General features: G+C 38.9%; 1 protein-coding gene across 1 annotated transcript; it reads right to left on the bottom strand.

The window, feature by feature from the left end:
* Positions 1–2,150: 2,150 nt before the first annotated feature.
* On the bottom strand, positions 2,151–23,674 carry LOC120523003 (pyrimidine-specific ribonucleoside hydrolase RihA-like). The gene is made up of 6 exons (XM_039743904.1): positions 23,573–23,674; positions 16,949–17,138; positions 14,214–14,393; positions 10,928–11,039; positions 9,208–9,344; positions 2,151–4,399 (listed from the first exon to the last, which is right to left on the bottom strand). The coding sequence occupies exons 2-6, from the start codon at positions 17,126–17,128 to the stop codon at positions 4,052–4,054; spliced, it is 957 nt and encodes a 318-aa protein (XP_039599838.1). The 5' UTR covers positions 17,129–17,138; positions 23,573–23,674; the 3' UTR covers positions 2,151–4,051.
* Positions 23,675–25,618: the final 1,944 nt, after the last annotated feature.

Genomic DNA, 25,618 nt, shown 5'->3' with positions numbered 1-25,618 from the left:
GTATGTCTGTGTCAATTACATTGTTATGTTTATTGTTCTGGAGCTAGACAAAGGTTGCTGTCCCTCTTGTTTGTCATACAAAGTGACTAAAGGAGTTTGTTGTCAGGAACAGATTAAAAATTTCTGCTCCAGTAACCCTATGATGATGAGATACAAGGATGGGGTAGCACACATTTTCGGAGTGCAATGTGCCCGATAAAGGGGGAACATGAAGCAGATCTGCAAAGAATGATCAGGTGGATGAGTTGAGTGTCACAGAGTGAATACTCATTCTTGAGAAAGGCTTAGTGTCCAGGCAATGTGCTGTGCTGAGAAGAAACAGACTATGGCGGTTTGGGCGTGTGGGTCAAAAGACAGCGGCTGACTGGGTGAAGTTGGGTCCCAAGATGGAGGAGAGGAGGTGGGTGTGGGAGGCTAATGAAGGCATTTTTGCAGGTGATCTCAAATGATTTGAAAAGAGTGCTCCTAACTCCAGTGAAAGGCCAGGGTTGAGGAACACCAAACAAAATATTTGGAGGGTAACCAGTTAACATGATCAGATGGTTTTTAGCAGACCTATATATCAAACATAATCTGCATATGACAAGTACAGTGCATTGACAGATGATTCATCCTCATTGTTATTTCAAGCAGAAGTGAATGCTAGTAACTATTCTAAATTATTGTGGCCACTTAACACTGGAAAACTGTTTCTCTAATGACAAAGGACCACACAACTGCAGCACACACTGATCTCTTTCCTACTTGTTTTGCACAACTTTTAAGTACAAACTCGAACTGTGACCGTTCTTCCTTATATTTCACTTTTATTTTGTCATCTTCCATTCTAAATGTTTCCTCAGGCAGGGCCCTCCATAGGGTTAGTGATGACTGAATAATCGAAAGCAGCAAAGTCAAGCTGAACCAATGGCACTGGTACAGCTCTGCTTGACAGCTGAAATCAACACCTCACATCCTGAGCCTGATGATAAACAATGGCTTAGCAACAGCATTGATGTTGGGCTGTGCTGAAACCCTGATGCCACTCTGTCTCTGCCACACTTGCACTAGATAACTGCTTGTCTTTCTCAACTTTTATTGCCTTTTTTTGTAATTTGTAAGTCAGTTTTACAGGCTTGTAATGTGTTTGCTGGGAAGGAAGTGGTGAAATAGTCCATCAGTAATTTAATGCAACAGTATTATATTCCCTAAATGAAATCAGGGTTGATACTTTTCTTAATTTAAATTATAAACAATGAGGTATTAGTAGTGGATGACTCCAAATACTTGGGGGTCCACATCACCATCACCTGGACTGGTCTCCTAACATCCATCCATTTTCTAACCCGCTGAATCCGAATAGGGTCACGGGGGTCTGCTGGAGCCAATCCCAGCCAACACAGGGCACAAGGCAGGAACCAATCCTGGGCAGGGTGCCAACCCACCGCAGGTCTCCTAACATTGAGGAACAATATAAGAAAGGCCAGAGCAGGCTGTCGTTCTTCTAAGGAGACTGTTCCTTTACTGTGGACTGTGACATCTTTTACGTGTTCTATAACTCTGTTGAACGGTGTGGTGTGCTGCGCTGGTAACAACACTTCAGGAAGCTCCCAAGCTAATTAAAAGGTCAGGTTCAGTTATGGAGCAAAGGAGACAAGTACAGTAGAACAAAACTGCGTACCATTGTGAAGCAGGCTGCACATCCCACCTCTGAAAGAAGCCGACGAAGTGTGTCAAACACTACTGGGGGCTTTATACCAACAACACTACGTAGCGCCTGTCTAATGCCCCACTGTGACGGTGACAGCCAAGTTTTCTTTCATCAAAATTTTCATTTTTTTCTTAGTAATTCTTTTCTGTATTTGTTGAGTTATAATATTTACAGAACTTCTGTGAAAAGCCAAATTCCCCCCTTGGGACAAATAACCGTTATATCTTATGTTCTGCAGTCATCTGAAGGGTGACTACGGAGTCATCATCATGTGGAAGAAGTTTATTTTTAAGTGTTGGCTAAATCACAATAAACATACAAAATGCATGTTGCATATCTAAATAACTCCCAATATAATCTCTTCAGAATTAAAAATAAAAAATAACACTGTCAAATTATAGAACACATTTTGGAAAAATGTGCTTTTGAAAGTACATTTTTATTATTAGACTTGTTTGAATGAAACAACCAACCAACATTCAAATATTCTGTACTAGGTATAACAAACAATTAAGAACTTTCAGAAAATACTACATTTATGAGCTAGCATAATCAACATTTTCTGGTGGTTTCATGTAAATTCAGTATGTGATTCCTATGCTTCATTCAAAATGTATTTTTCATGTGTAGCAGAATAAAAAAAAATGGAAAACTGCAACAAGAACAGTCCTGAAAACTAAGGGGGGTCACAAGCAGTACAATTTCACAAGTAACCAAAAAACAACCTGATAAAGTATACAAATAACCGAGGGCTGGCCGAGTAGCTACTGTGTAATAAAATGGAAATTCCTTTTGAGTACCATGGCAGTGGGTGTTTCCCTGGTAAAAGCTGGCAGCAAATGACCTTTATTATTTCAGTGCTCACTCGAGGAAGGGTCCAGACGCATAACTGAGCTTACTTCCCACCACCTCACTCCAGTGCAACTCGTCACCTTTTGAGGGTCTTATTGGATGGAAGTGAGCCTGTAATCACCACCTGCTACATGGTTTGTTTAATCAGTATACCGTAAACCTTTGTGTTGGGTGCTAGCAGTGGTGAGGTGCTGCTTAGGAGATACAGAGATGATGACTGGACAGTCTCCCCACAGCCAAAAAATGTGTTAGTTGTCTAATCAAGCTGCTGAATAACATTGCTTTCTAGCAGCAAATGTGTCCTCTGAGAAACAAAATTCTAAGATTATAGAAGCCTAAGCTGCACTTCAATTACCAGTTAATGAAGTTAAATTAGTGGTAAAATAAAGAATACATTAAAGAAGCAAAAATGTTTGTGTACGGCCAACAAATGTTACTCAGATCTTTAACACAGTCTGTGCGTTTATGTGCACGCATGATTTAGAGCGCGTCTTGTAAGGTTTTCAGTGCCAGTGTGCGCTTCCATATGCAGCACATGCCTGACACAAAGTCACAAGACACACTAAAGTGGGTCTCCATTTGCAAGAATAACTGTAATGGGCGAGACATTCACATGAGGCAGATTATGCATCGTACCAGTGTCCAGAGCTGAATTTCAGAAGTGTACATTGCACTCTAACTCTGGGGCAGGTTTAATCATAGCCCTTATGGGTTGAGACAAAGATATTACTCTGTAGATTAAATAAAAGACAATCCTCACTCCCCTCCAATCGCACTGTGCTCTGTGCATATAAGGATACAAATACAATTACTATCAATGTTGAGCAGAGAAAACGTACGCAAAAGATCATTATTTGAACACACACTCCACTCCTTGTGTGGGCATTTACAGATATGAATGTGATCCAAATGAAAGCAAAAAACACGGGCCATTATTTACAGTCAGAGAGACATATAAAAAATAGCATGACAAGAATCTAATTCCTAAAGTACAATCTATTAACTCTTAGGGCACAGGACAACACACAAGGCCCAATGACTAGTCCTGGCAGCACCGGGCATAACCCTGGAGGAGATGGCAGGCCTCCACAGACTGGGGGGCACTTTTTAGAATCGCCCATTAACCCAACACACACTTCTTTGGGCTGCAGGAGAAAAACTGGAGACCACCCGGTATGCCCGATGCGAGAGGCAATAGTGCTAACCAATGTTCCCCTCTGCCACTCATAATCCATTCATCACACTGCAATGTTGAAGGTCACTGTTGGAATAATTGGGCTCAAATATGAAGAGACGGATGAATGTCTGAAAAGAGTACATGGTGTCATAAAATAGATTACATTTCAAATACTCTTCAGTTTTCCTGCTTTTCTTAAGAAAAATGAATATTGATTAATTAATTGATTAAAATGTATTAATTCTCGATCCCACGGTAACGTGCCTTCATACTTGAAACAGTCCTAGAGATCTTGATTATCCCAGGCTTAGGAATGTTTCAGATGACACCAATTATTGCAAAGCAGCCATCATTAGTTTCTTAAACTTTTCCAAATCACACTTCCTCATGATAGTGACTTTGTGCTCTTTCTTCAGCATACCCATGTTGTCCACTACCATCATTCCCCTTGTCAGCTTTCCTGACAACTCCACGCTCACGGCACACGTGCAGGCTTGTGTCACAAAGGAGTGATCGAGAGCTGCAGCCATTGCATAGGAGTCACAAGATATAAACCCGCAGACGGCAAGCATTTCATCCTCTGATTCAATGTATTCCGAGTGCTTAATGCTGTGGGCAAAGATTTTCTTCATGAATCTGGCTTTGTCTGTGTCCTGGTTCATCCATTCAGAACAAAATTCCTAAGAGATTTAGGAAAGACAGACATTTAAATAACAGCTTCAGAAACCTGTACATTCAGATGTGCATTTCTCTACAATTTGTAATTTCTACTATTAACAGCAACATTTGCTATCTGCATCTTAAGAATTTATGACAATCTGAAACTCATGTCAGAAAAGTAGGACAATTTCAGAAATTGGTGGAAGTAGGAGTGATTGGTGACCAAGCCACCACATACAGTACAGTCTTCCTCAGTCTGTTTGCTTGCCCACCCGATCAGACAAGTTTACAAAAACCAGCAGTTACTAACTTTACGTGGGTCTCAGCTCTGTGTAACTGACGAGCATGTTTCTGTATTTAGGATTTTTCTTTATTACCATTTGTTTTTTATTATTATTAGTGTCCCACGTTGGACCATTTCATGCTTTTCCTTGTGACTGACTCTGACTTTTCTTGATGGAAACTATTCTTTTGAATTCAACAGGTAATTATGGTAGTAGGAATAAATGAAAATTTTTGGTATAAATATACAGTAGTTTCATTTGTAGTAGATCTTGTAAAAGTGGTAGCTTCGGTCAGATCTGAATGCAGCCTTTTGATCTGTAAACTTGTACCGTTACCAAGTTTTGGAAGGTTTCGATCAAAAGTAGCATACAGTGAGTCAGAGTTTCCTTTAACTTAATACACACAGCATCGACGTTCATAGGCTGTGCACTTTTGTGTTTCTGTGCAGGGCCGCAGCCCTTCTTTACTAGCCACCAGCCCCATTTTTCTGCAACACTGCTGCCTCCGCTCGACCAGCGGCATGTTTCTGCTTGTGGCATCTATTTGAATGAGTTGCATACCCCACTTCTGCAAGCAATCACTTGTCAGCACTGAGGTGATAAAAGGACAAACTACCCATGAATATCCTTCTCACTACAGCACTGTTACTGACAAATAGTAACAAATAAAACAAGAAAAACATGTGTTGGCTATTTTTTTTCTATAGTATTACCACATTTCACTCAAATCAATCAAATTTCTGTTGATATTTTGAAATGCTGCCTAATTTCGGCTTTTTAACCAAATGGTGTTTAAGTTGATGTTGTGTTGTGAAATTTTATATATATTTTGTATGTCTTTATTTGTATGGTTAAGTACATCTTCCCCCCTTTAGGACTGAGTCTTTGTAATTTTACAGCAGGGGTCAGGGGAAGTGACTCAGACCAGTTTGGCAAGTGATTCTCTGCAGGACTCTCTCAATCAATCTCCAATGGAAAGCCAATCTACCAAGCTGGCAAGCATCAGCTCTGCAAATGTTTTGGTGTGGAGGTGTGAAAGGTATTGTGTGCCCCATTGGTCTGAAGTATGGCCAGAGGGATTGGCCTGAATCAAAGGCCATTCTGTAGCATGATGCCCTATTGGTGTAAGGGTTTGGACAAAGGAGGCATACATTTGGTTACTTTACCCGTCCCTATCTCTCTCTTACACTATACTGATGAAACAGAATCTCAAAAAAGAACAATACAATGAAGAGCACAGTTCGGCAGCCATATTGAGATAGACATGTGGCCAGTTCTGAAGAAAGCTGACCAAAAATGAGGACTTAACAAGAGACATTTAAAGTAACTACAAGTCTGTGTGTTGCCTGAAACTACACATCAGCATTTATCAGGTTGTATGGTCAACAGTGTTCACTTGTAGTGCAGCTGGATGACAAATTGGACTGGACTGCCAATACTGATGCTCTGTGTAAGAAAGGTCAGAGCAGACTACTTTCTGAGAAGGTTGGCATCCTTCAACATCTGCAGTAAGATGAAGAGTGCCCTCTTCTACGTGGTGGTGTGCTGGGGTGGCAGCATAAAGATGAAAGACGCCTCACGCCTGGACAAACTTGTTAAGAAGGCAGGCTCTATTGTAGGAGTAAAGTTGGACAGTTTAACATCTGTGGCAGAGTGACGGGCATTAAGCAAACTCCTGTCGATCATGAAGAATCTACTGCACCCACTGAACAATGTCATCTCCAGGCAGAGGAGTAGCTTCAGTGACAGACTTTTGTCACCCTCTTGCTCCACTGACAGACTGAGGAGATCGTTCCTCCCCCACACTATGCGACTCTTCAGTTCCACCCGGGGGAGTAAATGCTAACATTACTCAAAAGTTTTTGTCTGCTTTTTTATTTTTATTTATTTTTTTTTCATTTTTTATTATTATTTAATTTAATATTGTTTCTTTGTATCAGTATACTGCTGCTGGATTATGTGAATTTCCCCTTGGGATTAATAAAGTATCTATCTATCTTGTACTTTGCTTATTGTTATTATTTTATGAATATTACCAGTAATGCGTTATTTAAAGTTATAACTTAACTCCCACTTGTCTTTTACTACATCTAATTGCCTGAGGTTAGAAATGTAGAAGGGAAGGTGGGGAAAAGATATATGGTACACTACCTTATAAACAGTGGTAAGTCTGTGAGATTTGATGCATTCTGAAAAATCTACACATTAATAATACAAAAGGGGAAAACAGAGTGACAGAGACCTCTACCAAGACAAAACAGTATAAAATCTTTTATAATTACTGTATTTCTTAAGAGCCCTAACCTATTACATTTTAACATTGTTTTGTTTTGTATTCTATCTTACTTCTTGTTGTCCTTCATGGTTTCCCTGTAACACTCAACATTTCCATAGTATCCCAGTAGATACTGCTATACAGGGATGAGTATCCCAAGAGCACTGCAACACTAAGAACATAAGCATGACAGTTCCCCAAAACCCACCATAACTAAAGTAGCATTTTATATCCTTTGTAATCTGCTTGCTCTCTGACCCGCTTGATAATCAGTGCGTGTTTTTTTTAAATGGGCTAAATATGCACAAACCGTAGTGACAAACAGAAGTCATCAGAATAAATTCACATCGAGGTAACAATAATAATAACAGTAATAATAACAGTGATTGTATTTTTATACCACCTTTTCTATGTGCAAATCCTCTTCACCAATAATTGAAAGGATACAAAAGGAATAAAAGCAAAGAGAAAGATCAAATAAAAAACACTTGAATTCAGTGTCTGACCGCCACCTCACAAATCCAACACTTACACATGAATGAAGTTCAGTTATTGGGTTGGAGTTGATACCCATCCCATTTATAAGCTTTGGCTTGATTGCTTATTAAATGAAGATCACATGCTTAATTCCTATTGATTTATAACTTTTATATCACTATACAATGAAAATATTGTGAATTGTTTTTCTGTATGAATATAATGCTATCTTTTAAAGGCTACTTCGGGCAGCAGAGTTGAGAAAGCAGAACTTTATACTCACTCATAAAGTGGCTGAAAAATTGGTGTTTTGGGATACACCCAAAAAAGTAGCTTGTACATTACGTACACACATCATAAAGTTGTTCTTTCAAATCTAAGCTATCATTTTTGGGAGACTCTATTAATAACGGCACAGTAAGGAGACCAGGGTTCTCATCACGGGTGGAGTTTGCTTGTTCTCCCCATATCTGTGTGGGTTTTCTCCAGGTGCTCCGGTTTCCTCCCACAGTCCAAAAACTTGCAAGTTAGATGGATTGTCGATACTAGATTGGCCATAGTGTGTGGTTGATGTGTGTGTCCACCTTGTGATGGACTGGTGCCCTGTTCAGATTTGTTCCTCCCTTGTTGCCTACACTGGTTGGGATAGGCTCCAGCACCCAGTGACCATGGTCAGGACATGGCTGACTGACATGCATGCGTGTCCAGATTCTTAAATCTATAGGTGTTACAAACTACACAATCCTACTTTGCCTACAGCTGATTATGGAAAATTAATCTACCTTCCCTCATTTTCAATGAACTGTGTTACGTAGAGCAAAAAATCAGTCAGTTAACAACTTTGCTAGAATTTAGCAATGACTTTAACGTGAACGTCATATTTTCAGTATTGCTTTGACGTGCATTTCTTGGAGTGTCCATCACACTCTGACATGGTGATCTTGCTTTTACATAATTTGAATAATACTCCTATACTGTAAGTATTACCCGACACTAAAATATTTTCTCCATTCCCCACACATGATATGATATTGCTTGTTTTTAAATACATAAATTCCCAACTCAATCCCCAAAGTTGTTCTGCTAACACACCAGGTCTGACGTGTGTGTGGGTTTTTTCCTCATAGCAGATGTTTTTTGTATTGAGCACCAATCTCATATTCTCAAAAATCATGAGAGAATGGAGACTGTGAAAGATTAGAACATTAATTTTAGCAAAAATGTATTATTCTTAAACTCAGGTTAATTATTTTTTCTCAAGTTAACTTTGAGTAAAATCTACAAATCAAATCTACCATAAGCAAAACTGAACCCACATTTTGCTTATAATTTGCAATGATGTCTTGATTTTCAGGAAATACTAAACACATTTGCTTTTTGTGGCTTTTTACCTTGATGAATGGATTTTTTTCCATTTATAGAACAATTGTTAATACATGATTTGTGAAAAAAAAACATTTTCCCACCACCATAAAAGAGAAAAATGAAAATATTTTCAAAAGTCTGATTGGCTCCTTTTTATCCTTAACCATCTGCCTATTAACAATACGTACTGAGATTCTTGTTGTTAGTGGTAATTCATGTTAATTCATTTAACTATGTAAGGTGGTGGTGTGAAGTATGTTCTAATAGCAGCAGCAATTGGCTACTAATTAAGAAAGTGGTAGGAATGAAAACCTGAAATCACTTTGGCCCTCTAGGAACCTAGAATCCCCATGTTGTGGTTAAGAAACTATTTATTTAACATAAGAATTTAAAATATTCATGTTTTGAATTTAAAAATAGTTCTTACCCAGGATAAATTATGGTAACAAGTAAACTCCCAAGTAGCAATGTAGGTTGGGCACAGATATTCGTTCAAAACAATGTAGGCTGCTTCAGGGTCAGCTGCAAAGTTAAATTCTCCACATACAGTTGTATTTCCTCTTGCTGGAAATGAAAACAATATAAAAAAAATACTTTTTAAAAACCACACTTATATTAAGTTAAAAAGTACACCAAAAAGTAAAAAATAAGTCTCTCATACATCACTCATAAAATGAAAGCGTTAGTGCTTTTCATCAATCAATAAAATCTTAGCAAAAGCAACAGAAAGTGGGTTTAATATCGATTACAAGATTTGTACCAGACAACAAACAGGTGAAGTTAAAAGAAGCTAACTGATAAAAAACTACAAATAAACACATGGCTTGCATGACAGTGATGACAATCCATGTTAAACATTACATTTACATCTTTCATAGGATTAATAATGGTCAAATCTTAAAAACACCAATGTGCTGTACTTACACAATACTTCAATTACATTTTTAAACTGAATATTAAGCCTGTCATACTGAAAACCGATATTGTATCAAATGGAAAACTTTGCATGCTTTACAACCAAAAGCATCAGATTCACAAACATATCATGCGTATATTAATGCATTTCCTGCACATTCTTGAGCATGCTTATTTTTTATGATTTCTTTCTGTTTCTGTTTTCAATTACTGGTATCACCATACTAAGTATGACAGGTGTGTATAAGGAAGCTCCATATAAAGAGTATGATTTTCATTATTGCCTTTCCTCCTGTCTATATATGGGACCTTAATAAGAAATAGAAATATGGCCAAAGAACTACTCAACATTTTGTGCTATAAGCAGTTAAAAATAAAGATAATCTACTGATAAATAGTGACCCAAATATGTTACCAATGCATGTTTACATACTGTTTACAAATCAATGCTAAGTTCAGGTAAATGTTTCTTTTACATTTTAAATTATGTTTCGGTTTAAAACAATTCCATCCTTCCTATTTCGGAATCTATATTTACAGCCATTTGTGTGAAAGATAGATATAATCTAAGAATTGAAAAAATATATATTCCTGATGTTTCTCAAATTCTGAAATTTACAAAATATTGAACATCGCACACAAATTTGAGATTACTCTGCGCTTTGTAAAAACTCACATCTCTATACCATAAAATGCTTGTTTTTTTTTCTTCAGCATCTCTGTACAGTGCACGTTGCACTCTCACACAGTTAGCTTATGAGCTGGTGCTCAATTCCCATTTCACCAAATCCGGTTTTAGCTTTTAATTTGCGTCTTCTACAGATTTTCTACAGTACATTTGAGAGCAGAGTTTCATAATCAAATAAAAGGTGAACCACTACTAATCATAAAAGCAAATATGTTGTCTGTTCACTTTATATGTCGGAATAGGCAGGTTTGGTAAATGAGTGTCCTGTTTGTTTGTGTTTAAAGTAAGTACGGTGGGTCATTACATGGCATGAATTACATGTCATCTTATTGTACGAGAGTTATCACATGTACAGTTACATGCTTACTTCCATGTCTGACGAACATGCAATACATCGTCACTCTCGGGCACTATGACAAACAAGAATACATCAAAATGCAGAACTTCGATGACAGACTGGGTAAAGACTACTGCTGGGCACTATACCCCATTAAATGATCAGATTCTTTAGGAAATATTATATATAAAGAGAAGAGTGGCTTACATTCCATGTTGCCTCCCATAATGTAGAGCCCTTTCAACCTCTTTGGAAAACTGGGGTCGCGCTTCACTGCTGATGCTAGGTTTGTCAGCGGGGCTGTAGCAACCAAACAAACCTTATATTTAAAAAGAAAAAACTCAATTTGAGCAATGCCATCTAGGCTAAACATTATATGCATGTCAAATAACTTTTAAGCCTTCATATTTACATTTTAGTAAACACAGGTGAATACATTTTATAACTACAGGGAGTGCAGAATTATTAGGCAAGTTGTATTTTTGAGGATTAATTTTAATATGGAACAAACACAGTGCTATCAGTCAATCCAAAATGTTAATAAACCTGAAACCTGAATGTTTCACAACGGAAATGTGAGTGTGAACATCATCAGGGGAATACATATGTGCACAATTATTAGGCAACTATTAGTGTGCAGATTTATTATGCAACTAAAGGAAAAATGAAAATTTTCCCATCTCACTTGTTTATTTTCATCTGTTATAGTGAGAATAATAAACAAACACCTCAAAATTTACAAATAAACATTTCAAAAAAAATCAATCAATCAATCAATGACCAATATAGCCACCCTTCTTTCCAATAACAGTCATAAGCCTTTCCATTCATGGAGTCTGTCAGTTTCTTGATCTGTTGACGATCAGCTTTTTGTGGAGCAGTGACTACAGCCTCCCAGACACTCTTCAGAGAGGTGTATTGTTTTTCTCCCCCATAAATCTAGCGTTTAAGAAGTGCCCACAAGTTCTCGATAGGGTTTAGGTCAGATGAGGAAGGGGGGCCATGTCATTATTCCTTCATCTTTAAGGCCTTTACTGGCTGGCCACGCGAGTGAGAACTTGATGCAAGTGATGGAGCATTGGCCTGCATAAAAATCATGGTCTTTTTCCTGTATCACTGTTTGAAGAAAGTGTCTTCGAAAAACTGGCAGTAGGTTTGGGAGTTGATTTTGAGTTCATCTTCAATGCAAAAAGGTCCAACTAGCTCATCTTTAAAAATACCAGCTCATACCAGTACCCCACCTCCACGTTGGAGTGGAGCTCTGTGCCATTACTGATCCACAGGTCCATCCATCTGGTCCATCAAGAGTCACTCTCATCTCATCGGTCCATAAAACCTTTGAATAAAATCTGTCTTCAGATATTTCTTGGCCCAGTTTTGACGTTTCAACTTATGTTTCTTGTTCAGTGGTGGTTGGGTTTCAGCCCTCCTTACCTTGGCCATGTCTTTGAGCACTGAACACCTTGTACTTCTGGGCACTCCAGGTAGGTTGCAGCTCTGGAATATGAAAGTACTGGAGGATAATGGGTTCCTGGTAGCTTCACGTTTGATTCTTCTCAAATCTTTGGCAGCTAATTTGCGTCTTTTGTTCTCAACACGTTTCTTGCGACCCTGTTGACTATTTGCAACAAAATGTTTGATGGTTCTGTGATCACACACCAATATCTTAGCAATTCCAAAAGTGCTGCATCCCTCTGAAAGACTTTTACAATTTTGACTTTTCAGAGTCAGTTAAATCTCTTTTTTGGCCCATTTTGCCCGAGGAAAACTAGCTGCCTAATAATTCTGCACACCTTGATATAGGGTGTTGATCTCCTTAGGCCACACCCTCCCTCATTACACAAATACACATCATCACCTGACGTGCTTAAATCCAATAAGCATTCAAGTTAATACAGCTTGGAGTTGGAATATACGCATTAAAAATGATAATATGGTCAAAATACTCACTTGCCTAATAATTGTGCACACAGTGTATTCAGTCAGCCTCATTAACTAAAATAACTTGTAAATCTTAAATTTCGATTACTGATAGACTGATCAAACACGGCCTTTCTCTCTCTCTCCCTCGGGGGGTCTGTCTCAAGGACTTTCTGAAGTGCTATTCTGTGTCGAGACAGCAGCTGAGTCACCTGTGGCCTAGCGTCCTGAGTGAAGTGTACGTCTCACCTTCCTCCCATAAGTGTGCCTCGGCTCCTACATCTTACTGCTTTTGAGCAACTCCTGCCAGCGTGGCTGTTTCTCTCAACTTAGCACTCCACTCTGCCACTTTTTGGTGGTGTCCTTGACCTTTGCACCAGTTATGCACAGACTTAACAGTAGAATGTTTGTCTGGAATTACCCAGTATTTGTTTAAGCTGCACATAATCTGAACAATATTTGGGGGTCTTGGTTAGTTGCTCAACCTTTTATCTTGTCCGCTTCCAAGTCAATTTTCAGAATGACAAAAATGCTGGCAATTTAAAACTTATAGTAGTTATGCCAATTTTTATTATGTAAAAAATATCTCCCTCAATTTCATCTTCTAGAATAGTATGCATTACTATAGATAAGCTGGAAAGGTTTTGCATTTATGACATATTTGCCAATAAATAATACAGCTTCACCTTCTGCCACCTAATGCATACAGGCCAATGTACATGAATCTAAAAAATATTTTTTCAGCAGACAGTTGAGTTTAGTGGAGGCTGCACTACAGCACAACAGAGTAAAGCGGCTGCACTCGGCTAACGATTTCCAGTTGTGAGATGTATCAGCTTGCAGATGTAAAGTGTTAAACTTACATAAGAATTCAAAAGACATACTCGGATTTAAAGGGTCGCAAAAGTAGGCTTTCAAACACTTAACAGGCCCAGAATTATAAGTTTTTACATGCTTATATTAAAACTCATTATTTTACTTGAATCTACTGTTTAGCAAAATACATTTTTAAAGCCAAGTTAAAACACATTTATTCAAATAAAACCCAGTAAAGCATCTCTATCTGATAACATGAGAGCAAAGGCTAATACAGGTGCTTAAAATACAACATGCCAAAAAATAAAAAAGGAACCATTTATAATATGTGTTCAAAGAACTTCATTCTTCACTTGCTCAACAAACAGCAATGAAGTCACTCAAAGCAAAATGCATTCTGAGTGACATAAAGAAAATCAGGCAACTAGTAATATATAAGCTTAAACATATCAACTTGTGGGTTACTGTGTGTTGTTTGTTTGTGTCAACAGCTATATCACTGTATTAAAAGCAATGCAAGAATATTACAAAATTGCACTTAAACATGGTTTTAATATTAATCTTTGTGTTTTACAAAGGTAGGCCCTATGAAACTAATTTCCCACATCAACAGCAAAATGTGTTAACAGTAAGGCACTGCATGGTGCTTAGGTGGGGTATGAGGCCATGGAAGAGCCCTCATCAGTCAAGAGGTTTCCTGCAATACACTATACTGCACTTGCTACTTATTTCATTTACAGATAAGAAAGAATCAAACCTGGCCTTCATTTTCATTAGCTATCCTGATCATAGCTTCTACAGCTCCTTCCTTTTGCAGTAGCTCTAATCCAGGGGCATCTGGGTCAGAGGCATCTCCCAATCCATCCTTCCCATGGAAATCAGAGGGAGTCAAGGGTTCCTGAAGAAGGGGTCTTGCCAAACCTCGATAAACTGGAATCTAAAAACAAAGAAAGTTCATTATATAAAACAGATGCCCAACACCATTCAATCCCATACTTTGTCTGCACTTTCCCTTTTTAATCTCACGGTTTCCACTGATACTGTTGACCATAACATCCTACTACAGTATCTGAAGAACTACTTCACACTTCCTAGACACTCCTGCTACTTTCTAAATCTTCTGGACTTTTGCAGTCTGTTTGATAAAAAAATGAAAGTGTGCCCAGTGTTTCAGTACTCGATCCTCCACATTTTCACATCAACTGCATATGTTGCCAGCAGGACAGTGTGACCTCTTGTTCTCTAGCAGTGAGATGAGACAAACTCCATTCTGCACTCACTGGGTGGACATCCCCTATATGACAGACTTAATACTTGCCTAAATGACATTTGTGAATAACTTGCTGCAGACCACAAATCATACAATGTTTCAAATGACCACTAAACTTTAACTCAAACCATTTGGCTCCTTCTTTAAGATCTTAGCTCTATCATATATACCTTTTCATTGACCACTGTTACTAACCTTGGGTTCATATTTTGAATTTTGGAAAATCTTACCTTTCAGAACATAACCTGTGTAAGTGCCAGGGTCAGAAATGGTTTGCATGCAAATATAAGCATGAATATTCAGAACAAAAGACAGATCTAAAAATAAATATCAGAACTGTACTTTGCTTCCAAAATTTAAATGCAGAAATAGAGCTTGATTTTTAAAACCCAACTCATTAATTCCTCTTCTAAACTTTAATTACAAGGTTTGAGAAGTTATATGAAACATTACCTGTTCCCCACAGCTCCAACCATGTAGCAGTGAAACAGGACAAACTTTAAAAATCAATAAACAAAAAGGTATCACTAGCTAAGCTGAGGTAAGTTAAGCTCCAAAACACAGAGGTAGAACGACTCCACACTCCTGACGTCACACTTTCCCTTCCCCTCGGCCCGTAGCCTCCAACTTGGATTAGTGCGAATATATCTGTTCTGCAAGCAAACTATGATTCTTAGCACGATAAGAGAAGTCGTTCAATTTGCTCAAGCAAATTATAGAAAAAAACCCGATCTAAATCCGTTAAGTAGTTCTCTCGTTCACTAGCTAAGCGGATGTAAGATATGCCACGATAGTGGTGCGTGAGGGCACTGCCCCCCTCCCCTCGGCCCACTGCGTCTCTCTTGGATTCGCACAAATAAATCGCTGCTGCAAGCAAACTATGATACTTAGCACGATGAGAGAAGTTGCAAAATCAACCAGAATTTTCAATCAAATTATAGGAAAAAACCCGATCTAAATCCGCTAAGTAGTTCTCTTGTGAAACGCAGACAGACAGACAGACGTTGGATTTATATATATATATATATATATATAGATATGAATATAATTACTGTAAATAAAGTGCAATATCAATTATGTATACTTTTTTACTCAGCATTGCACATTATAGTGAATTCTGCTGCTGTTGTGGATACCTTAGAAATGTGTATTACGTGTTGAACTCATACCTTTCCCTATACCTACTGTACTATTGACAGCTGCACAAATTGAATGTATTGCAGCACATTTTTACTTAAAGTTCCTTAAAACTGATACCTTTTATTTTAGCACTCAATCTACACTGCGTTTCTACTGACACAAAAGCAGGAGCAGAAAACAAGCAAGTCTTGTATAATAGTACAAGCAATCGCTCTGAAACATTTTATAAAACACTCACCTATTGCTGTTTAAATTTTCATAAACAGCAATGTAAATCAACCATTCACATTATCAAATATCACTATTAAAGAAAAAATTGTATTTGTGGTATTGATATTAAGACTAACAAAATTAGTATTTTGTATTATATAACCTGGGATGTTTGTTCACTTCTTGTGCTCAATACTGCAAGTAAGGACGCTGGCTGAATTGGATATTTGGGTTAGAAGACTGAGATCCATTCATCCATTTACTGAATTGATGCAATACAATTTTTTTCAATTTGTTGCAATACATGAGCTGTCTTAGAAAATAATAAACCACTGTCACACACGTGTGCATGGGGGGCAGCTGAAGGGCTTAGAAAATATTGATTATACATCTGCCCAGGGGGGAGCGGGGTACGCTGACGCTCTTTCTGAGTTCTCTGCAGGTCTTACCCGGGAAATCCCACCAGGAGCCGCCATTTCCAGGAAGGACACATCACTTCCAGTTCCGGCCCAGAGGACGACATCACTTCCGCCCTCTGTACTATAAAGCCCACTGCCTTTGCTCTGGCAGGCAGTTCTGTTTTGGACTCTGTTATATAACTTGATTTACAATGCCTCAAATACTTTTGCAGCCAGGAAACCGCATTAAACGGGTGGCTGCCCCAAACCTTTCCACGCCTCTTGTCTCTACTTATTACACCACCATATTTGATACTATTCTGTAGTCTATTAGGTCATTTAAAAAACTGACCAGCAACTGGCTGTTGATAATGAGACAATGGCATTTCATTTCAGACTGTGTCAACATTTGCTGGACCCATTTTTCTTGTTTCCTTATCACATTGTATAATCTCGTCGCTCAATTCAAACTACCTCAAGTTTATTGCAGACTTTGAGGACTCTGAGCACATTTTTGCAGATGTTGTCAAGCGAAGTGTTTCCATGAACACAGGTTATCCCTAGAATCTTCACATCAGGCACTGCCAGGGCCATCATCAGAGCCTGAGCATCGTCCACCCCACAGTCGACATCAACCAGCAGTAATTTAGACATTGCTTGAAAGCTACAAGTGGAAAAAAGTGTGAATTAATATCAGACAAAGGAAGCATACAAGAACACGATCTAAAAAAAAAAAAGCTAAAAGAGTAATTGCTTTAAAATATATGTGAACAAAAAGGTTGTGTGTTACGTGAGTAAAATTTAAAACATCTGGCATAGGTCGGTTGCTTTTTCTTCCATCCACAGTTCAGTTTTAGGGTCACAGGGAGCTGAAGCCTATCGCAGCAGATTTGGACCAAAAAACAGGGCACCACTTTAACACAGGGAACATTCACTCATATTGAGCCAACACTAGAGTTGTCAATAGCCTAAACCATCCATTTTAAGATCATGGGAAGAAAATGCCCAGTAACATGAAGAAAAAATGCAAAATCTTGACTCATAACTTCCTATCATGCAAAACTCTTGCAACACAATGCGAAAAAGGTAAGCTATCATTTGTGAAATACACTGCATTTTACTGAACTCCTCAGATACTATAATATTCATTACTGTCTGCAACTGGTTTACTTCAAAACTGTTTCTGTCAGAAAGAAAAGGAGATGAAATGTCAGTCTGTACAAGTCATGTGTTGCATCAACCAGTGGATCACGTTGTAATGCTCTCTTGATTAGCCATTCAGCTTCCATTTGTCCTTGCCAGTCTTAACGTCCCTTTAAAGCAGGGGTCTCAAACTCCTGTCCTGGAAGGCCGCAGTGGCTGCAGGTTTTCATTCTAACCCTTTCCTTAATTAGTGTCCTGTTTATGCTGCTAATTAACTTCCTTTTCATTCATTTTAATTGACTTGCTCTTGAAGACTCTAATTCATTGTTTCGTTTTCCTTAATTAGCAGCCAAACAATAATGAGATACAAAATGAGCCAACACAACTGGTGTCCGTCATACAATATCTGAAAATAAAGAACGATGAAGGTCTCAGGAATGTTGCTCTGCTTAGGTCCTCCAAAACATTTAAGCAGTGCTCTTAGAAAAGAGAAAATCAAACATTTCGGAAATGTCTGCTTTTGCACAATGAGAGAAGCAACAAACCATGGAATTAAAGAACGGGTTTAATTAACAACAAGACTCAGCGCCTCATTAAGCAAGTGATTGGGGTGAAATTGGTTGGACTTTGAGGCCCTAATTTAGTTGGTCTTCTGTTGGCTCCTTCACTTCACATTTCATTTCTGTTTGGGTGCTGATTAAGGAAAGAAACAAAGCAATTCAGAGGAATGATGAAGAAATTCAGGGGAAGAAAACTTAAAAAATGAAAGGGAGTTTATTAGCAGCGAAAACTGGTCACTAATTAAGGAAAGGGTTAGACTGAAAATCTTCAGCCACTGTGGCCTCCAGGACCGGAGTTTGAGACCCATGATTTGCAGTCTTATTATTCTATTTAACATCCTGTTTCTCATTCACCTTTAAGGCACTAACATTCTTTTTTGTGACCCCTTCATGGGCATCTATTAATATTCTCCTTATCTTCTTTCTTCCACTTCTCATTTAACATTATGGGCAACCAGTGTTCCTGATTTCTACTCAATATTGAGTGTAAGAGGCCAGAGGCTACAGGTTATGATCCAATCAACTCCTGTTCTTATTAGAAATTCTATTTTAATTAAATAAGCTCCTGTTTCCTAGTTTACACCATTATCATGTCTGTGTAAAAATTGAAATCCAAGCTTATTCACTCTGTATAGATATTTAACAAGTCTGGTTGTTCTGATTTTATAGGAATGTAAGATTAAAGGCATTTAAAGGGAGCAGGGGCCTCATGCATAACGATGTGCGTAGAATTCGCACTATAACATGACGTAAGCACAAAAGCTGAAATGTGCTTACACACAGAAAAATCCTGATGCAGGAATCTGTGTGTTCACCAACTTCCATGTTCTTCCACCCCATAAATCCCGGTCAGAGTGAAAAGTTACGCTCGTGCATGCGCATTATGTTACGCCCCAACTCCTCCCAGAATTACGCCTCTTTGAATATGCAAATCAATATAAATTGCCCTTAACCTCAGCCTTCTGTGAAAAAGACAATGGCAAAAGCACGGGGGTAAATATAAGAATTTCAGTGAATACCAAGTGGAGGCAAAGGAAAAGCATACTATTTGTTGATTTAAACAGTGGAATAAACAACAAAGGGAAGTTAAACGAGTGACATAGTGTGTCGGAGGAACTCAAAAGCTCAAGTTCACAAAGTTGCACAGTGCCAAAATAAAAAAGAAGTCACATATCAAAGTCACCGTGAAAAAGCAAGTTGTAGCCCACCGTCTGACCTTATTAGGGTACAGACAAAAATAAGTAGGCACACAGTGGGAAAAAAGCACAAAATGTCAACTTCAATCTCGAAATTTCCACTTTAATCACGTAGTTTATTTTGTCATTAAAGTAGAACATCATAAACTTCATCTTAAAATTGTTTAATTAACCAGTTTCTCAAATCACATTGTAATTAAAGTAGCACATTAAATGCTTTGTTTTGTATTTGATGTTCTATGTGCTCTCTGTGTGTGAATCACTACTTGCTTCTTAAACTGGCTCTCTTCCTCCGACAGGACACAGAATCCATTACATTCGTGATATTACAGCTCTCTGAATAATTAAAATACTGAGATGTATACGTGATATCTTTTTCATGATGATTGGAATGAAAGCATGTTATTAAACATGAGAACGCGGTGGCGCAGTGATTGTTCATGTCTCACACAAGATGCTGCTGCACCATTCGCGACCTTCGGTGAAATAATTTATTGCAGCAGTACTGTCTCTTTCAAACGTACTAACCTTCAATTCTTGTCCCTACTTTTCTTTCCCCAAATACCCAATCACCACACAATCAGCTCTGTAACAGAAATTAAGCCATCTGTAAGCTTACAACGACGATTCTTCAAAACCTCTAAGGAACATTAAAATATCTTCGTAGTACGTGTTTAATTATTCTATCTGTCTATCCTTCAGTGTCGCGCCATCCTCAGTAAATATACAGCGCAAGGCAGGAACAATACATGAACTTGCAAGCCCTGCGGCACCGTGTCCTCACATGTTTAAATATTAACAATACAGATTATTTAAATGAAGTTAAAGTTGTATCTGTATAATATAATCAACATATTTTGCTGCATTTCATCTTACAAATGATACCATCATCATATGTAAATACACGGTTTATAAAGTGGCCCAGGTTGTGAGATATTATAACTATAGTGTAAGTTAACAGTGGGGTGATTGTACTTATAAGTACAAACCGTTCTACAAGGAGCAATTGATTGAGTGCATTTAAAGTTCTTGGGATTAAACTGTTTCTGAACCGCGAGGTCCGTACAGGAAAGGCTTTGAAACGCGTTTTGCCGTGGCAGAGACAGCGTGTGCTTAATGCCGTATACCGATAATTCTCTTTCCGATCAGCTGCTGCTGTGATTCACACTCAGATACAGTGATATAAATACTCCGAGTGGTGCAGTGAGAGAAATATGGAAAAAGATGATCCGCTGTGGCAACTCCTAACAGGAGGAGCTGAAAGAAGAAGGAGAAGAAGGAGAAGTGAGAGTAACAACGCTAAAGCAGTTATGGTATTTGGAATACTGTGGCTGTTCCCTGGACCATTATATTGTTACGAGTTAATTGCAATCAGATGCATTACACTAATAAACAATATAGTTTATAGTTTAGTTTCTGTGTATTTATAAAGCCGTGTCATGAAAATAATGAGTAATCACACAAGAACAGTACCATTGCTTTGACGCTGGGTGCCGCCAGTTTGCAAAACCGAGCGGAGAACTTGCGTACGACAAGGTATGAGGTACCGTGGAAAAGTGCGTGGCTTTACGCCAAGTGTAGGTTTTATACATCGCGATTTGAACGTGGAAAAGTTCTTACGCAACATTTCTGTGCGTACGCACCGCTTATGCATGAGGCCCCAGAACAGGACAGAGAGGAAAACGGGGAAACCAAGAAAGAAGGGAGGTTAACAAGAAAGAATAAAGACATTCTATACAGGACAATAAATACATGATCTAGAAAGGGTCTGTCACATAAGGATGGAAAGATTCTCCAAAATGAGAGAGATATTCTATGAGAGGGAGCAATGTGAGCAACTGTTAAATACAGAGTATGATGGGGGCATCTCGCCTTAGTTGGAAAGGTAGTGGTGCCAGTGATGGAGATGCCAAGATTGGAAATTAGGAAGTCTTTTTATTGAATGGAAGCAGGAAAACCACTTGAACCCTGAGGGGTGCAGACAGAAAAGCTGACAGCACTGGGGGAAGAACTAGTTGCTTAAACTGATAAAAGTGATATGGAGTTTGAAAATATACTGGGCAAATGGTGAAAAAATAAAGTTCTCTTTTTTAGAAACAAGGAAGATAGATAGATACTTTATTAATCCCAAGGGTAAATTCACAATGTAGTAGATGTAGATGTAGTGAACCATGGGAACTACCACAGGGTTTAGTTAACAGTACATTTTAAGAAGTGTTACAAAGAGCAATAGATGACAGATCAGCAGAACTTGTGTCTAAACAGTATCAGTTCATTAAGGGAAAAGATAGGATAGATACAATATTTATTAGTTATCTTCAGATAAACAGGTTAGAAATTAAAAGATATTTTGTGCACTTATATATCTGAAAGAGGCCTACCAAGACATCCAATTTCCATAGATCTGTAGTATAAACAGAACGGACATAGTAGGCTCCAAAGAAGCTTGCCAGACTAGTAGAATTGATGTGTGAAGTATCAGTAATGACAGCATGGAACTCATGTGGAAACACGCAAATGTTTGATGTGCCAGTAAGTTTATATCAGGGGTTGGCACTTAGCCCTTTCCTCTTCTTCTACTGGTGGGCGTCCTTAGTGAGGGTGTCAGGGGTGGTGATCTTGAGATCATGGGAGAGTCAGAGAAAGAACTGCAGTGAAGGATAAAAAAGTGGCAGGTGAAGGAACTGGAATGACTGAAAGTAAATGGTGGGAAATTAGAGGTCCTGGTTAACAGCAGGTTGAAAGTGAAGAGACAGTTAAAACAAAATAGTGCGGCTCAAGATCCTAAGAACACAGAGAGGTTTAAATGATTAGTGTCAAGTGTAACCCAGGTGGGAGGCCACAAGGTGAAAATATGTGAGAAGATAAATTCAAAACAGGAGAAATGTCAGGAGAGACAGATGATAAATGGATGTCCAGTAAAAAAAAAAAAAGGTAACAATCTAGATAAAGGTAGAATGGCCAATGTAGGCTGAAGAAGTGATGAGACAAAGGAAAGGTGTGGAGTGTAAACCTTAAAAGACATGAAAGGCAGATGCCGTGGTGAGCTTTGGGGGTCTCAGCAGAAGAGGCAAAAATTAGAAAGACTAAAACAGATCTGTGAGAAAATTAGAGAGGCCAGACTGAGATAGTATGGCTATCTAGTAAAAAGAAAGGAAAAGAAGATGATTGAGAGTCGGAATAAAGCCTGGGAGGAGGTTGAGGGGGAGATGGAGGCTCGGGACACGGCAGAGAGTGGCTGGAAGATGTGAACTACTGGGACTGGAACTCTGAATTTGGGAGGTCCGCGTCCTTTCTACTTCCACAATAACATCACCGTCCATTTGTGCACGCAAGTCACCTGAAGCCGTGCATGTTAGGCTCACTGGCACACTTCGTACAACGTGAATTTGTTGAACACACATCCCCACTTACACGAGACGAGCCCACAATTCAAGTGGGTCTGGCTGTCGTAACGAGCGGGTGCGCTTCGCTCGAGTGCCATTCCCCACGCTGGCCGCCCTAACATTCACTCGATGAAGAGTGCGGGGAGCGACCTTATCACGAGCTTCGTCGGCTTAAATGATGACTCGGCCTTCTCCCCGATTGGCTGTACGAGTTGATGCCTATATTGTGCAACTGTCGTTTATCCATCCTTTTCCGCTTATCCGAGGACGGGCCGAAGGGTCAGCAGCTTGAACAGAGATGCCCACACTTCCCTCTCCCCGGCCAATTCTTCTAGCTCTTCCGGGAGAATCCCAAGGAGTTCCCAGGCCAGCCGGGAGACATAAAGTCCCTCCAGCGTGTCCTGGGTCTTCCCCGGGGCCTCCTCCTGGTTGGACGTGCCTTGAACACCTCACCAAGGAGGCATCCTGATCAGGTGCCCGAGCCACCTCATCTGACTCCTCTCAATTGCCGTTTAACTAAAATAAAAAAACGCGGGCGTAATGAATACGCCGTTACGCACCGCTGCAGAACCCCAATTTGTTTAATATCAGACTGAGTTTAATCACTCAGACACGGCTTGAACGTTTTTTTTGGTGGAAAATAATGGTGAGTAACAATAGTTACTTAAGTTTTTAAAACATGATATAACCTCAGTGACGCGGCCTGCGCAGAGATTTGATTATTAAAGCGACCCTACTTGACATTTCGCACTTTACTGCCCCATTTTTATAAATACACGTGATATCCCCGAAGAAAAACTCACTGCGGATTACCTGCGCTAAATCTGAAGAGAGAAACGGGCGCCAATGTAAAAGGCCGTTTTTAGTATTAAAGGCGACTGGTCGTGCTGTGCGGCGATAGGAAAAAAAAAACGAAAGACGTCGGCGCGCACAGCCTTTTTTTTTTTTAACCTCTTTTTTTCTTCAGGTTTTTTTTTATGACGGTTGACAGATAAACCGTGAATGGTATATTAGCGCCCCCTACTGAGCTGGAGTGAGGTGCGGAGCTGAGACTCGGGAAGCATACCCTACCTGCGGGGCGACAAGGAAAAAAACTCAAAATAATATCAGAAAGTTCAACACTTTTTAAAAATTAAAATAATCATTTTGATACCTTATATTGCCGACACTGTCCAAATAATACTTCCAGTTGTAATAACCTCATGTCCCACAGATTTAATTTTTTTAAGAAAAATGTATTCTTTGCTACTCATATGTAGTACACTCCAGTAATATATGCTTTAGTGTTTCAGAAAAATACATTTTCTGCATATCCATGTGCCATGTTTGCTTATTCTAAACAGTGAATAATTTCAGCCTGTGTGCCCAACACGTAATCGTGTGATTAGGACTTCCTCCCTCCTACTTTGCTCTTTCCCACCACCTTCTGAATTCATATAAATGTCTTTCTTTCTTTCTTTCTCTTTATCCCAGCTCTTTTTGCCAAGACTGATTTAATGGATGTTTTTATTAAGACTTTTGCTTCCCCTTTATGTAGCCGCACCGTTACCGTACACGTGATTTCGTCTTCTGTGTTTTTATGGCAGCTGGCAGACCGAATTATCGTGAATACCGCCACCAGGTGGACGGGAGGTTGGCATGGACTGTGGGCTGCATTCAAAACTCCCTTCCCTTCTTTTAAGTTTAAAACCACATTACTGTACAGCACTCTAAATTGTCAATAACGTAACACAATCCTGCGATTAGGTTGCATTTACTACGATTACCTAAACATTTTTGTAAACTATTAGGAACTCCAAGGATATCGAATCATTTTTTATTTAATCTCTTTCCACTTCACATTACATTTTTTAATTTACTCTTTCATATCGATGACAAGGCTACACAACACAATAAGATATAAATAATAATTAGGCATTTTGTGCTGAAATCTAAATTATGTCAAAATAATTTCTTCTACTTCTTACCTCTTCTCCCACAAACCCAACAGTTTTAAGTATGCCATACAGTATCCCTCTTGTACTCCTTATAGATAGAGAGATAGAGCTTTATTTGTCCCCAGGGGGACATTTGACTTTTTACAGCAGTTTATTAAAAGTGATATACTTGTAGCTGGAAATCCACAAGGAGAGCAAATGAATCACATATCTTAAAACAGGTTTTTATTTCTAAGCTTTCGATTCCTACCAGGAATCATCATCAGAGGAAAATGATTAGACGTATGGGAACCCAAGGCAATAAAGATATAGCAAATGGAGGTTAGGTTGGAGGCTGGATGTCAGTTGATGAGGTGGGGTTCGGAAGGTGTTGATCATAAAGTCTTATTTATTATGTGCATGCTCTTCTTTTCAAGCCTGCATATGCTAGCTTTATGTCCAAATGTCTGTTAATGGCGTTTTCAATGGATAGCCACGTTTCAGCCAGTTGCCTGGCACTTTTAGTATTAACCTTGAATTTTAATTGCTCTGTCCTCCAGTTTCCTCCCACAGTCCAAAGACATGCAGGTTAGGTGCATTGGTGATTCTAAATTGTCCCTAGTGTGTGCTTGGTGTGTGTGTGTGTGTGTGTGTGCCCTGCCCATGGTTTGTTTCCTGCCTTGCGCCCTGTGTTGGCTGGGATTGGCTCCAGCAGACCCCCGTGACCCTGTAGATGGGATATAGCGGGTTGGATAATGGATGGATGGATGGGTGAGTTACACACATACAAATGTCATTACTTTTATAGATAGATAGATACTTTATTAAACTTGCAGCAGACAAAAAAGGTACACATATACATATAGCAAGAATTATCTGTAAGTAGATTCACAAATTGAAGGTATTTACTGTGTGTAAAGTGATTAGAACTATAAATACTTAC

The sequence above is a fragment of the Polypterus senegalus genome, chromosome 2 (genome assembly GCF_016835505.1).
Source record: "Polypterus senegalus isolate Bchr_013 chromosome 2, ASM1683550v1, whole genome shotgun sequence".
NCBI classification, from domain to species: domain Eukaryota; kingdom Metazoa; phylum Chordata; class Cladistia; order Polypteriformes; family Polypteridae; genus Polypterus; species Polypterus senegalus.
The sequence above is the reverse complement of the archived record's forward strand: the minus strand, read 5'-3'. Positions and strand labels throughout refer to the sequence as shown.